Raw genomic sequence first — 14,782 nt, 5'->3', positions numbered from 1 at the left:
TTAGCCTGAATTATATCTGGGTTTAAGAAATCCTCTATTTCTAGCAGCTTTTGAAACCCCCCCCCCCGAGGCTTCTGTTATGCGCCAAAGTTTCTTTGTGATGTGTGGAGGGGCTTCTTTCCAAACTTGCACTTGAAATCCACACAGGTAACAGCAAAGGAGATTTGAAATTGCAAGCGCTGAGGGCGGCGGGAGGGGTTGTGGCAGATTGATGCATTTCTGTGGAGGGGCTCCTTTCAGCTCATGTTTCTGTCAGGTTACATTAGAGCCTACATAATACACAGACAGATGTCCCTTCAGGTGGAAGCTATTACTCAAAAACCACTCTCAGTGGAAAAAGCCCTTTGCAGCCCCTGCAGGGGTGCTGTGCTGAGGTCACAAACCGGGAGCAAGTGAGACATTGGCCACAGTTCCCCACAGGAGATGCTTTTAAGCACAGAAGGCGCCCTCAACTCTGCTGAATCACAGAATCATTTCTGCACTCTGGTGTGGACTCAGCTGTGGTGCACATGTCCCAGTCTGCAGAATGCTGCCAGGAAGGCTTGCTAAAGATGAGGAGCATTTCACACCATCCATGGGGGAAAGAAGTAGAATGGCTGGTTAAGGAAGGAAGAGGGGCCACAGGGAGAATGAGAGAGTCCAGAAGGGGAGGAGGGGGGAGAAATTCCTGAGTTCAATTCCTGAGAAAACTCCTGAGATTCTAATAGTTAATTGATTTTAGTTTTGTTTTAATATGAACCGCCCTGAGCCATTTTGGAAAGGTGGTATAGAAATCAAATTTTAAAAAAAATAGTAAACACAAGATGTAACCTGAGCCCTTGCATTCGGTCTTGCAGTCTTCCATAACTAACTGTCAAATTAACACACACACACACAAGCTTTCTCACCTCCTGATGGGATTGGTTGGATAAAAAACCCAGAGCAAGTGGTGGAAACACACACAGGAAAAAAGATCTGCAGGGATTGCAGAGAGGAGCCGACCCTATGTGAACTGTCCATTTAACTCCCCAAATAAAACGTCTGTGAATCTGCTGCGAAGCAGAGTCACTCTTCAGATACCATGAAGCCATGTGTGAATAACTCCCAGGTGGCTGAAGTGGTGGATATGGCAGCCATGAAAGTAGACAGGAGATCAAGCAGGCAGGCAAGAGTCTCTGCTGGCAGTGGGGACTGCAGGCAGACGAGTGAGTGGGTTTCTGCTGGGGACAGGCACCTTCAAATCTTCTGCCTCCCTTGGGGGTGGGTGGGGGGCCCACAGTTTTTTGTTTTTGCCAAAGCCAGGCTTCTCCTGGGATGCCAAAAATCCTTGGTTATTTCCAAAGCACCAAAGCCATATTTTAAAACAAAACTTCTTATGGCTAGAAAGTCTACCTTGCTGTTGCGTCCTTCTAAAGATTTTCCTAGGCAAAACATACACTATACCAGCTTTTCTGCTGTCTACTCAGGGATGAGCCTTCTCCGTTGCTGCCCCTAGGCTTTGGAATGCACTCCTTGTTGAAATAAGCGCCTCCCCATATCTGGCAACTTTTTAAAAGGCAGATAAGACACATTTGTTCACCCAGGCTTTTAATTAGATTTGCTGTTTTAATATTTTTAACCTTGTTTTAAGTTTTAAATGGTTTTAATGTTTAAATCTGATTTTAATTGTGTTTTTATTGTTAGCCGCCCAGAGATGTAGGTTTTGGGTAGTATAGAAATTCGGTAAGTAAGTAAATACTGTAAATGTGTGGATTGGCAAGCATTGATACTTCGAGTGCAGCTGAGGAGCCAGGTTAGAGTCTGTGGCTTTAAAGAGGGTGGAACCCTCTTGGGTCCTCTGGGCCACTAACTGTAATATAGTACCACCCTCTCGCATAAGCAAACAAATAGCAGGCAGCAGTTACCTCTTCTGTCAAGTTGCAGAGAGGTAAAGTGATTGCCAGAGTCCCCAGTTTGAGACACACATTCCTCCTCTGGGGCTCTACACCAATTTCTTCTTGCAGCTCCTGCTTCTTCCCTCACCAACGGGCCCAATTACTGGGATTTCCAACTCTCCCCCCCCACAACCCCACTGGGGCTTACAGATCCGGCAGAGACATACTTGTGTCATGAGTAAGTACAATGACGTAATTCTCAACTTCAGCCATGGGTGGCTCCCACTTGAGCAAGGTTTCTGTTGGAGTGATGTTGGTGGCAGTCAAACTCTCTGGATTGTCCATGGCTACAAAAGGTGCAGAAAGACAAGTTGAGGGAGTCATCATAGTAGCTATGAATATTTGTTTCAGCTATTAGCCTTGACAAAGAAGTAACAGACCAAAAGAACAACTTGGATAAACAGGGAAGCCCAACAGTCATGGAGTTAAAGCAAAACAGGCTGCCTAAAAGAATGAAACAATAATTCATTCCTGTTTCACATTAAGTTCAGCAGCAAGTATCCAAATCACAATCCACTACATGTGAAAAGTGTTAATCCTTCCCTCTCCCATGTGCTATAGTCCCAGTCCTGACCCCTGAGGGCTGCTTTTTTAAATGAAACACACATACATGTACACACTGAGCCTGTTTTCATGATCATATGGGGGTGGGCTAGAGGGGAGGCACATTCCTACCCTGTGCCTCCCAGATGACCCAAGCCCCTGGTTGGGTTTACTCACCCAACCCTCACACAACTGGGCGGCCGCATGCTCCAGGAAAGAAAACCTGAGTTGGTTCTGCCAGTATCCCAGTATCTGCCAGTAGAGCAAAAGCTCTCCTCTCCCTGGCCTCGCTTTCTACCCGTCTCTATGGTTAACATGGCTGCCAGTTTAAAATGCTGCAGATGACCAAAACAAAAAGGATGGACTCTGTTTTCATCCTACTTTGCTTTTAACCTGGGTAGCAGATTTGGGCTACCCAGGTTTGGAACTGCTGGGTTGGGAGGACTTCTGCTGACCCAGATGATCACAGGTTCTTGCGTTAACCATCTCCTACCCAGTAATCTGTCTTCATGAGAACAGGCTCACTAAAGTAATGTGTAGTTCTGCCCTCAGTTGCGAGGTTCAGGAGATCATGTCAGTGGGGATTCTGGGTCATCCTGCCACTTGCCATTGATACCTCTCCACCTCTGCTCAGTCTCCATCTACATATAGACTTACGGCCCTTCTGTGTATCTCAAAGAGGCATTCCATACCTGTATACAAGATGTGGGAGAGGGGCTCACTTTCCTCTCTCCCCCGTACACTCTTCAAGTTGATCTCATACTCAGTGGCTTGCTGCAGGTGGCTGAGGGTATATTCTGTGACACCTTTGGCAATAACAATGCTGTCCATTCGTCCTGTGTGGTTCAAGAAAATGGCCCCATTAACTCTTTGCAAATCCATACGCTTTGAAAACATTCTGACAAATGCAAGAATCGAAAGGGTATACTTTCCAATCTTCTACCAATCTTGGAAGTTGTTAGAAGAGCATGTCATATGGATGCTTCCTTCTGTTATATGTTTAAATGGCCACTTTGAATACCTGAGAGGTAGCCACAGGGAACTCCCTAGAATCCTCTGACTGGGGGGCGGGGCGGTCTTGACTAATAGACAGCCCAGTGTTATGTGTGGGTTGAAATATGAGTTCTAGCTAGGAGCTGCTCCAGAAAGCAGTGAGATTGGGCTCAAGAGTGATAAAGAGCCCACTGGCTCAACAATGTCCACTTACATACTTTACATGGAGCACCCAAGAAGGGCAGGAGCAATGTGACAGAATAATCAGTTTGTAATCCCCACATCTTCCAGATTGAGGGCCCACTGGTAGTGCCTTGCCGAAGGCCTCCCAAATCCTGGCACCAGTGGTGCATCAACACTGCAAGTTGTGTAACAGAGCCAGTGTGACTCCAGGTGTGGGGACTTGTTTCTTTTGCGTCATTGTTGAAAAGCCTTTTAACCAGAGACAATAGTCGGGCAGAAGTGAGTATGTTTCCCCATAGGCAATGATGTATCTATCATAGCATCTGAAACTCTGTCTCCAGTTAGAACAGCTGAAAATCACAAGCAAAGAGGAAAGCCACTTAATGGGGAGTGGGGAGAGAGAGAATAATTAAAAAAACAGGTTGCTCACCTGTAACTTATGATCTGGAAGAGATCCGTCGAGATCCATAAGAATGGGTTCTGCGCCTGCGCAGAGACCACGCGCTAGCCATGCCTCAGCTTGTCGAGGTGTCCAAGCCCCGCCCCCACACTGGCAGCGTGCTATTTAAGGGCCAGCTGGGCGCCATCTTCCTCAGTTCTTTGGACGACCGCTGTGAAGGACAACCATCCAGTTTCAAAGGTGAGTTCATCAAAGAAGTATCTGGAACAGAAAAATGGCCTACACACCATTACGCGCCTAGCGCAGCCCTACTGCAGAGGGGTGGTTTGGGAGGGTCTTATGGATGTCGACGGATCTCTTCCAGATCATAAGTTACAGGTGAGCAACCTGTTTATCTGGACCGAGATCTGTTGAGATCCATAAGAATGGGTGTTTAGCCAGCTCTTCAAGGAGGAAGGTGCAGTAGTGGCTATTGTAACACCTTTTTAAGAACACTTCTCCCAAAGTTAGCCTCTTCAGCAGAGCGTACATCCAGAGCATAATGCTTTACAAAGGGTATCTCCGTGGACCATGTAGCAGGCCGCAAATGTCCTTGAAAGATATGCCTGAAAGGTGTGCGGCCGAAGAAGCATAGGCACGGGTTGAATGGGCCTTGATAGCTTCGGTGGGTGATTTTCCCTGTAGGCGATAGGTAAGTCTAATGAGATCGACCAGCCATGAGGAAAGTCTCTGCCTGGTGATGCTATTGCCTTTTTTAGAGCCCTTGTAAGCCACGAAAAGGCGTGGAGATGTGCGAAAACCTTTAGTTATATCTAGGTAGTATAGTAACGCCCTGTGAACATCTAGTGAGTGCATAGACCATTCCAATGAGGTTGAAGGGTTTCTGAAGAACGTGGGTAAGACTATATCCTGGTCCAGATGGAAGTCTGAAACAACTTTGGGTATGAAGTTATGGTCCAGACGCATCAAGACCTTTTCTGGAAAGAACCTAGTGAAGGGCGGATCTACTCTAAGTGCAGTCAGTTCACTGACTCGGCGCGCTGTCGTTATGGCAACCAGGAATGCAGTCTTCAAGGTAACCAGCTTCAGGGGTGCAGAGGTCATGGGCTCGTAAGGAGCCTGAGTTAGTGATGAGAGAACCAGGGAGATACTCCAAGGTTGGACTGGAGTTCGAATGGGTGGATAAACATTAGAAAGCCCCTTTAGGAATTGTGGATGTGAGAACAAGGTCTTCCCTTCCCAGCCAGGATGTTTCAATGAAAGAGCTGCCAGATGGACTTTCAAGGAGATGTTAGCTAGGCCTTGACACTTCAGGGTGGTCAGATAAAGAAGAACATCTCGTATAGAGGCTCGCATGGGGAGGAACCCATGAGTTCTTGCATAAATTTTGAATCGGCACCAGTTGCTAGTATAGTTGCGTCTGGTGGAAGATTTGCGCTGATTGAGCAGTATACGGTCTAACATCCGATTAGCCAGGCGGTGAGACGGAGAGTTTGCACATTCGGGTTGAAGACCACTCCGTTGTCTTGGGACAGGAGGACCGGTACTTGAGGGAGATGATGAAAATGACCCCGTGATAGTTTGAGTACTTGAGGAAACCATGGCTGGCGGGGCCACCAGGGTGTTACCAGAATACCCGAAGTGGGTGAGGCCAGAAGCCGGGCTACCACCCGTTTGACTATTGGATGTGGAGGGAACATGTAAGGCCTCTCCTGGGACCATTCCAGTTGAAAAGCATCCCCCAGAGATTGAGGATCGTGTCCCACCCTCAAGCAGTAACGTATGCATTTTGTGTTCAAGGCAGACGCAAAGAGGTCTATGGTCGGCTGAACCCAGTGGTGGAAGAGGGGAGCTATACATTCCTCTTTGAGGGACCATTCATGATGACGCTCCAGCAGAAACACACGACTGAGATTGTCAGCCAGAACATTGTCTAGGCCCTTGATACTGTATGTATTGTCATGGGTGTGATTTGATGTCGGATACACCAATGCCACAGTTGAACACTTAGGGCACACAAGCTTTGAGACACAGTCCCCCCTTGGTGATTGATGTACGCTAGGGCTGTTGTATTGTTGAGCTGCACTTGTACCACTTGGTTTTGGATGAGCGGCAGAAAAGCTTATAGTGCCTGGAAAACTGCCAGTAGCTCTAGAAAATTGATATGGAGCTGGGACTGAGTCCGAGACCACTTCCCTTGCGTTCGATGACCACTGCAGTGAGCACCCCAACCGAGGAGAGATGCGTCTGTTGTCAGCCAGACTGCAGGAGATGGAGTCTCGAAGGGAATTCCACTCAGAAGGTTTCTCGGGGTCGCCCACCAGGTAAGCGATTTCAGAATTTGTAGAGGTAGTTCGAAGCGTCTCCCTGGGTTGTCTCGGATGGGATGGAAGACGGACAGGAACCACAGTTGTAGTTTCCGCATCTTCAGGTGAGTGTAAGGAACCACCACTGCGCATGACGCCATTAGACCCAGAAGTCGTCGTATGAGTCGTGCTGGTTGCCTGGGTTGTTGTTGGAAGAGATGGACCAGATTCTGGATGCATAGGAATCTGTCCTTTGGCAAGTATGCCTTTTGTGCTATCGTGTCCAAGACCGCACCAATGAAGGAGATCCTTTGGAGTGGCTCCAGGTGCGAATGCTTCCAGTTTACTTCGATGCTGAGTTCCTGGAGAAGTGATAATACACACTGAATCTATGAAAGTAACTCTTCTTTGCTGCTTGCTGCCAGAAGCCAGTCGTCCAAATACAGGCAAATAATGACCCCCCGGGTCCTGAGGTAGGCGATCACTATGGCCATACATTTGGTGAAGACCCGGGGGGCGGTACACAGACCGAATGGCAATACTGTGTATTGGTACACTTGATTTCCCACAGTGAACCGGAGATATTTTCTGTGGTGTTCCCTGATGCTGATGTGAAAGTAGGTGTCTTTCAGATCCAGGGTTGCAAGCCATTGTTCACCTTGGAGCAGCGGAAGTATCTCTTGCAACGCCATCATTCAAAATTTCCTTACTGTGATCAGCTTGTTTAGGCAACGGAGATCCATGATGGGACGGATCCCTCCATCCTTCTTTGGAATGTAAAAGTAGTGGGAGTAGAACCCCTCCCGCCTGCGCCCGCACGGAACCTGGGTGATTGCACCCTTCTCCAATAACTCCTGTACTTCTTCCTGTAAGGCCTTTGAGGGAGGAGTAATTCTCATCCCCAAATAACAAGGAGTGGTCTTGAACTCTACAGCATAGCCCGATGAAATGATTTTCAAGACCCAGCAGTCTGATGTTATGCGGTGCCATGCAGGGGCATGGCTTGCCAGCTTGATGCTGTTGCTTGGCGTTGGTGGTAAGGCCCCTGCTGGCGGGGATGGGGAGTGGAGTGGTGTCCGTGGGTAGTCCTGAATCTCAAAGGCGCTTTTGGGATTCAGGTTGCATAGATTTCTGAGACTGCGAGAATTTGTTTTTGCCCTGGTAGGGACGCTTATTGTAAGATGAGTATGGTCTTCTGAAGTCCCGACAGTCCTGTTGCCGGAACAAAGTCTTGTATCTTCCCTAGTAAGACCGATTCTTTGGATTGTATGTTGAAGTGGTAGCTTGAGCTGTATATGTTTTGGCAGTAAATTTTGACTTTTTAAGCTTTTCCATAGTTGAGTCTGAGGATTCACTGAAAAGCCCGGTGCCATCAAATGCCAGTCCTTCAATTTTCTCTTTCATGTCCGTTGGGAGGCTAGTAGACTGCAGCCAGGCATGCCTGCGGAGTGTAATGGCTGCAATTAAGGAATGGGACTCTGATTCTGCAAGGTGTTTAGCGATGCTCAGTTGTTGTCATGTTAATTCCGCTGACCTCTCCAGAGTCTGTTGGTATTTCTTCTTGAAATCTTCTGGGGGTAAAGAGTCAAGCTCATTCCATAGGCTCTCCCAAATACTGTGGCAATATTTCGCTGTACAGGCAGCATAGTTTGCTACCTTGATGGAAAGGCATGAGGTAGAATAAATTTTTCTGCCCAGTAAGTCCAGTTTGCGGCCTTCCTTCTCAGGAGGTGTCAAGTAATGTCTTCCTGTCTTTTAGGAGGCTTCACAATCTACCACAAGGGAATTTGGTGCAGGGCGCTTTAAAAGATAAGTGTTATCTTTTTCTTGTTTGTGGTATAAGCTCTCTAACCTCTTGCTTGTCGGTGTTGAGGTGTGTAAGACTTCCCATGTGCATTTAGCTGCCCTGGTAATGACCGGAAGCATGGGTAAGGCCACAGGTTGAGTAGACTGTGTCTGTAACATGAAGTTGTACACTGGATCATCAATTGTAGACAATTGTGATTGAATGTCCAGGCCCAGAGCCTCTGCCATGGCACGAATGTGCTTGTGATAAGATTTCATCTCCTCATTAGGAGACACGTACGTTACAGGAGGTACATCCACTGGTGGGTCCACAAGAGACTCTTTATCTTCTGGGTCCGACTCCAAGTCAGAGGATCCGTAATGCTCAGATTCAGATGCCACTGGTGAAGAGGGCAGAGCTGTTTGTGTCTCTGTGGTAACATTCCATGGAGAGTGTGGAGAGCATGTTTGTGTGCCTATGGATCGCACCTGTGGTATTATGGTTTGGGTACATCGTTGATCTGTTTGTACCCGCAGGGTCTGAGATGCTTTTGTTACATAGGATGGAACTCTCAAAAGCTGCTGAGGCAATGTCGAGACTGTCAGAGTTGAGGGTAGAGTGGTATACGGTCTCCACTCCCTTGTTGGATTATCAGAATATGCGGCACCAGGAGAACAAGTACCCAATCTGCTAGTTCCAGGCGCAGTGGCCAGGATCTGATATGTGAAACCACACGTGTGCCAGGTCAAGGAGTCATGTAGGTGGAGAGCCGATAAGGTGTTCCCCGATGGGACCACTGAAGCATCTGCATCAACAGTTGACGGTGGAAAATCTTTAAAGGTAGATGTCGATGGGGTGCTCGATGTAGAGTCCAGCATCGAGAGTAAGGTTTGTGCAGTCGAAGGATCTAATGCAGCCGTCGCGTTGGTATGAGTCTCATCGTTATCAACGTCGAAGGTCAGTAATGGGGTCGGACAGCTAGGTGACACTCTTGTCGACATCGAGACCATAGGAGTATGGAGAGTGGACACCGGCTGCGCCGTAGTTCTGGGTGCTAGCGATGTTGGAGCTGAAGAAGCGACCGGCATCCTAGCAGGAGACAGGGATCTGGCCCTCGATGCCGAAGACAACGGTGCTGGTGGATGTTGGGCTGTTGTTGACATTGAAGTCCCTGGCACCGACTCCAACGTCGGGGAGCGACATAGAGCCGAGGGCAGATGAGAGGCCAACGGTGGAGATGGCGTGCGTGTTAGATCGATCGTCTTCTGGCGTTTCGATGGAGGCGGAGACACAGGTGAACTGGCACGGTGTTTGGGAAACTTCAATGTTGACGTCGAGAGAGACTGCTTGGATGTCGAGGCAGAGTGCGTAAGCTTAGGCAGACCATGCACGGATTTCGAAGCTGAGGCTGGTGTCGTAGAAACAGCGCGTGCTGTTGATGTCAAAGCAGAGGGGTGTGATGCCGGATGGGCCGGCGTCAACACTAGGGTCGATTTGGTGGACTTCAATCGATGGGGCGTCGATATTGAAGGAGGTGCTGACGCCGATTTCATAGGCGATTTTGACCTCGCAGCCGATGAATGCGGCTCGCCTGGTGTCGAGGGACTTAAGACGTCGTCATAAATGGTGGCCCTCAGATGTAGCGCTCTATTCTTGCGCGTTTGTTTCGAGAACGACAAACATATCTGACAGGTTGAGACATTGTGCTCTTCTCCCAGACATAGTAAGCACAAGTCGTGTAAGTCCTTTGAGCGGAGCTTGGCTTTACAGCCGTCACACCTTTTGAAGGGCTTTTCTTCCTCAGACATGTTGGGGCACGCAATCGGGCAGTCAGGGGTGTTCCGAGTCAGAAAAAACAGTCAAGTTTGTCAGCCAAAATGTAGTCAATTTACCGAATCGTAGATCGTCAGCCAGTCCAAGTCATACACAGAATAATCAAGGGTTTTCTCCCCCCCCCTTTTTTTCAGGAACAGATGAACTCACGGAGGAACTTAACCAACAGGAGGTGGCAGACCGAAGTCTAAACGCTATGGCGGTCGGAAAAGAACTGAGGAAGATGGCGTCCAGCTGGCCCTCAAATAGCACACTGCCAGCATGGGGGCGGGGCTTGGACGCCTTGACAAGCTAAGGCAGGGCTAGCGCGTGGTCTCTGTGCAGGTGCAGAACCCATTCTTATGGATCTCGACGGATCTCGATCCAGATCCATAGTTCTAGCATGGTATTCTTTTATAGCAGCCAAAAGAGTATGTTGGTATAGAGAAGGACCAGTCCATATTAAAAACAATTCTGGGAATACTGGGCTGCAGAGATTAGCATAGAGAGACAATGGGATGGTGATAAACAGGATCTGATCCTGTATATCTGCCCTGGTTAAATGACCAGGATTCGCTGGAAATTCTGGATTCTTACAATCAACACCACAGGGCTCAGTGATCCTGGTTAACACTTTCATCAGGATCTTTGTGATTGTGTGAATGCAGCCAAAGTAGAATTGATAATTAGTTAAAAACCTTTGTCTCTCTTCTTTTAGGCTGCCTAGACATTAGTTCAGCCCCCTTGAAGCTGATTGGACCATCACCCAAAGCTAATCCCCCCTCCTTTTGAAAAGGGATTCTTCTGACTACAGAAAGGGGAAGATCTCTACCCTTGCTCAGGGAATGTCTGCCATATGTCTAACTGAAGGTTGCTAGGGCAGGAGAGTTACCTTGGGCAGATTTGTAGGCTATTCTATAATGATCAAAAGATGCAGTAGGAGGAGCCCAGTGGACGGTCACAGAATCTGTAGTCATGTTATCAACGGTCAGGTTCCTTGGAGGATCAATTGCTATATGAGACCAAGTACAACAAAGGCAAGAGTTGACCAACACCTCTGCATTTACACATTACAAAACAACATTTAGTGCTTCAGTAGACAGGTCCTGTCCTGACTCTGCTGGTAACCGTGGCATCCCTTCTTAAAAGTACAACTACTTATTGTACTACACACACTTACAATCTTCTATACAATCAAAAATTATTATTTTTTTACCGTCACCATTTAAAATGTGCCTTTATTTATTTATTTTATTTCTCTATCAAATTTGTATGCTGCCCCAACCTTCCATCATAGTTAGAATAGTTTAGCATAGTATTTCACATATGAAAATGGGGATGCCATGTACATATGTTTTCAACACCTCTGCTCTCACACCAAAGTCAGTGCATTTGCTCCTCCACTACTATCTATCTATCTATCTATCTATCTATCTATTTATTTATTTATTACATTTATATCCCGCTCTTCCTCCAAGGACCCCAGAGCGGTGCACTACATACTTGAGTTTCTCTTTCACAATAACCCTGTGAAGTAGGTTAGGCTGAGAGAGAAGTGACTGGCCCAGAGTCACCCAGGTAGTTTCATGGCTGAATGGGGATTTGAACTCGGGTCTCCCCGGTCCTAGTCCAGCACTCCAACCACCACACCACGCTGGCTCTACATATTGCTGATGGCTCTTCCGCACCTGCTCTTTGTCTTGTTAATTTACTTTGCAATAGCCTGTCTTGCACTGGTTTCTGAAACAAGGTAAGATGATCATAACAGTTTCCTTTTTTAAAATTTAAGAATGATTTCTAGAATGTCTAATTTCACAATGAAACTAGTTGTACTTTTTATAGCGTAGTTGCAACTCACGCACATTCAGCAGCATCCACTGTCCAGACAGGCAACAATGGAATGTGTGTGAAAGAAAAACTAGAGTACTCTAATGCACATCTGTGCAGAGTAGCAAGATCTTTCTAAAATGGATTTTGGTGCACATTTTAACGTCTCATGTTAACTGACTTCGTCCATTGTCTTTCCTTACCATCCCACCCTTTCCTTTTTCCTCTCTCTCTCTTTTTCTCTCTTTAGCTTAAAAGCTTGTGGGCAGGTCCTGTCATTGTTCGTTTTATGTTTGTACATTATTATGTTTGTACATATTATTAAAATGTGTTCCCCAAATCTCCCCGAAGGCAAAATTGGGACAGTGATTAAAGGGAACATATACTAGTGAAAAATAGGGATTGACCCTGGTAAATAGGAAGAGTGGAAACATGCACATCTCTGTGTTGTAGGTACTGTTAGGAAACACAAAAGTTGTATGATTCATGTCTAAATGATAAATGATATACTGCTGTCTGGGCTGTACCATTTCAAACTGCAGGTGTAGAGTTCACATTATTCATCTCCCCATACTATATAAGTGAATATATTCCTGCAGTAGCAAACCAGCATGTTAAGGAAAGACTAGGTTAGAGCTATTCCCCGAGATCTGAGTAGAGATGCTCTTTTGTGTGGAGGAGCATTCAGTTGTCATCCAACAGTTATGTGGCCCTGCAATCTGAAGTAGTACAGGACTGATACAGGCTGACCGCTTCAGTGAGAACTAGGCCTGTGTCACAGGGCCAGGAGGGAGATTTAAGTAGAGGCTGCTAAGCTCAGAAACGCGAAGATATAGAATGGGGGGTTAGTGTTTCAGCATGGCACCAAAGGGTCTAAAGCAATTACTTACACACACACACACACACACACACACACACACACACACCCCGTTTACAACATTCTTCCTGCACCATTCAATGACCATGCACTCTCCCTTCACTCTGTGAGAGCTGATGACCAGAAGAGCTGCTTTGTTTTGAGCATGTAAAAGAGTTGCTGCCAAGAACCCCTACAAAGACAAATTCTGGAGATTGAATGAGACAGACGAATGAAGGTATCTAGTCCAAAATGTTTCGTGTTTTTTAAATTTCTTTTGTGGAAATCCAGCATGGTTAGAAATCCAGTGACCTTTCTGTGCAAGTCTGGACTTCCTGTCTATAAAAGTATTAGAGAAAACTGTCAAAGTTTGTTGGAAGGCATGTTTTCCCAAAGGGGGAGTTTCCCCAGGAAATTAATGAATTTTTCTAGAGTTTTTTTTTATTTTTCTGGTAGTATGGATGAGGTCTGGAACCTACTTGTAAAATTGCTTGTTTCTATCTTTTGTGGTTTGATCTGGGAGTTTTGTGAGTGAGTGAGTGAGGCAGCTTTATATAGAAGTAAATAAGCAGATGGATTCTCCTCCTCCGCCCCTGGCTTTATTTTCTTTCCCCCAGCTTACCTTTGTAACCAATCATAAAAGATATCATGCATTGTACGGTTAAGCTTGATGTATAGTAATGACTGTCAAAATGATTACAGTATTTATTGATTGATTTTTAAAGATGTCTAAAGCTAGATTTGCTGTTGGTTGGAGATGGACACAGGGCAAGTAGAATTAATCATGCCATGGGTGTGGGTGTGTGTCAATACTGGTCTACAATTTTGTTGGCAGTCCCATGTTTCTTACAATGTGCAGTTTCATCCTGAAGTGTGTGTTGTTCAAAAGAGAATCATATAGGGTTTTTTTTTTTAAAGGCTATATTTGATGAGAAGGTAATGGTGCTAGTGAAGGTACCTTTTGATTTGCTACTCTTAAACAAAAGAATGTCACATTTTCCCTCCACTTTAATTGATGATTGAAATACACACCAAATTCTCAACAACAAAAAGAAAAAGGGGGGAAATAGACAGAGTGGTACTGCTTGATGTCACTTTCCAAGAAAATGATAGCTTATTCCCAAGAAGCTCAGTATCATTTTAAATCAGGGATCCTCAACGTTGGGCCCCCAGATGTTCTTGGACTTAAACTCCCATAATCCCCAGGCCCAGTGGCCTTTGGCTGGGGATTATGGGAGTTGAAGTCCAAGAACATCTGGGGGCCCAACGTTGAGGATCCCTGTTTTAAATAATCTAGCTGTCATTGATGAGAATCCTTTAAAATTAGGAATGTGCAAATTGATTCGGGTACAAATCAATTTGTACCCAAATCTAGCTGATTCAGGTGATTTGGAGACAAAACAAATCAACCCTGTGGTGCATTGGCTAGATTCGGGTACAAATCAAATTACGCCTGATTCGATTTGACTCAATTTGAGATTCGGCTCCCTCCTATTAATTCCCCTAGATTCCCAGGTTTAGTTTTTTTAAAAAGCTAAGCTCTAGCCCTTGTAGAAGTGGAGTTATGGAGCAAAATGTGTGGTCACTATTTTTCAAGTGTTTGGATTCTTTGATGTATAATAACTTTCCCTCAATGAATCCCTATGAGGATTCATTACACACCTTCATTTCTTCTATTCATTTTGACTGTTGAAAAGCCAACTGTCAACTGCCATGTGCCAACTACACCCCACTCCCACATGCAAAGCAGTGGGGTACTACTCAGTTTATGTTATAGGATTTTTTTCCAAGTGTTTAGGCTCTTTGGCATCTAATAACCTTTCCTCATAATGAATCCCTATGAGCATTCATTACACACCAAAAAGTCTAAACACCTCAAAAATTCCTAAAATATAAACTGAGTACCCGGTGACTTGTGGGTTGTGGAGTAGTTGGAACATGGGATGCCACTAATTCCCCACCCCCACCTGCAAAGCAGTGGGGTCAAAATGAACAGAAGAAATCAAGGTGTGTAATGAAGACACCAAAGAATCTATACACTTCAAAATACCTAAAAATAAACTGAGTACCCCAGTGTGTGTGTGTGTGTGGGGGGGGTATTGTTGACACGTGGCAGTTGACAGTAGGCACTGTCCAATGATAGTCAAAATGAACAGAAGAAAC

General features: G+C 46.0%; 1 protein-coding gene across 5 annotated transcripts in view; it reads right to left on the bottom strand.

The window, feature by feature from the left end:
* The window catches only part of TNR (tenascin R), a 540,529-nt gene that overhangs the window by 34,527 nt on the left and 491,220 nt on the right, over positions 1-14,782 (bottom strand). For all 5 annotated transcript variants that reach the window (XM_053247413.1, XM_053247414.1, XM_053247416.1 and 2 more), the window contains 3 exons: positions 10,829-10,948; positions 3,149-3,292; positions 2,081-2,200 (listed from right to left, as the gene is read on the bottom strand). In XM_053247413.1, coding sequence (XP_053103388.1) covers positions 2,081-2,200; positions 3,149-3,292; positions 10,829-10,948 — 384 coding nt within the window. The remainder of the gene's footprint in view (positions 1-2,080; positions 2,201-3,148; positions 3,293-10,828; positions 10,949-14,782) is intronic.

This window comes from Hemicordylus capensis, chromosome 4, assembly GCF_027244095.1.
Source record: "Hemicordylus capensis ecotype Gifberg chromosome 4, rHemCap1.1.pri, whole genome shotgun sequence".
In the NCBI taxonomy this organism is placed as follows: domain Eukaryota; kingdom Metazoa; phylum Chordata; class Lepidosauria; order Squamata; family Cordylidae; genus Hemicordylus; species Hemicordylus capensis.
Note: the sequence above shows the minus strand (reverse complement) of the source record. Positions and strands in the feature narration are given on the sequence as shown.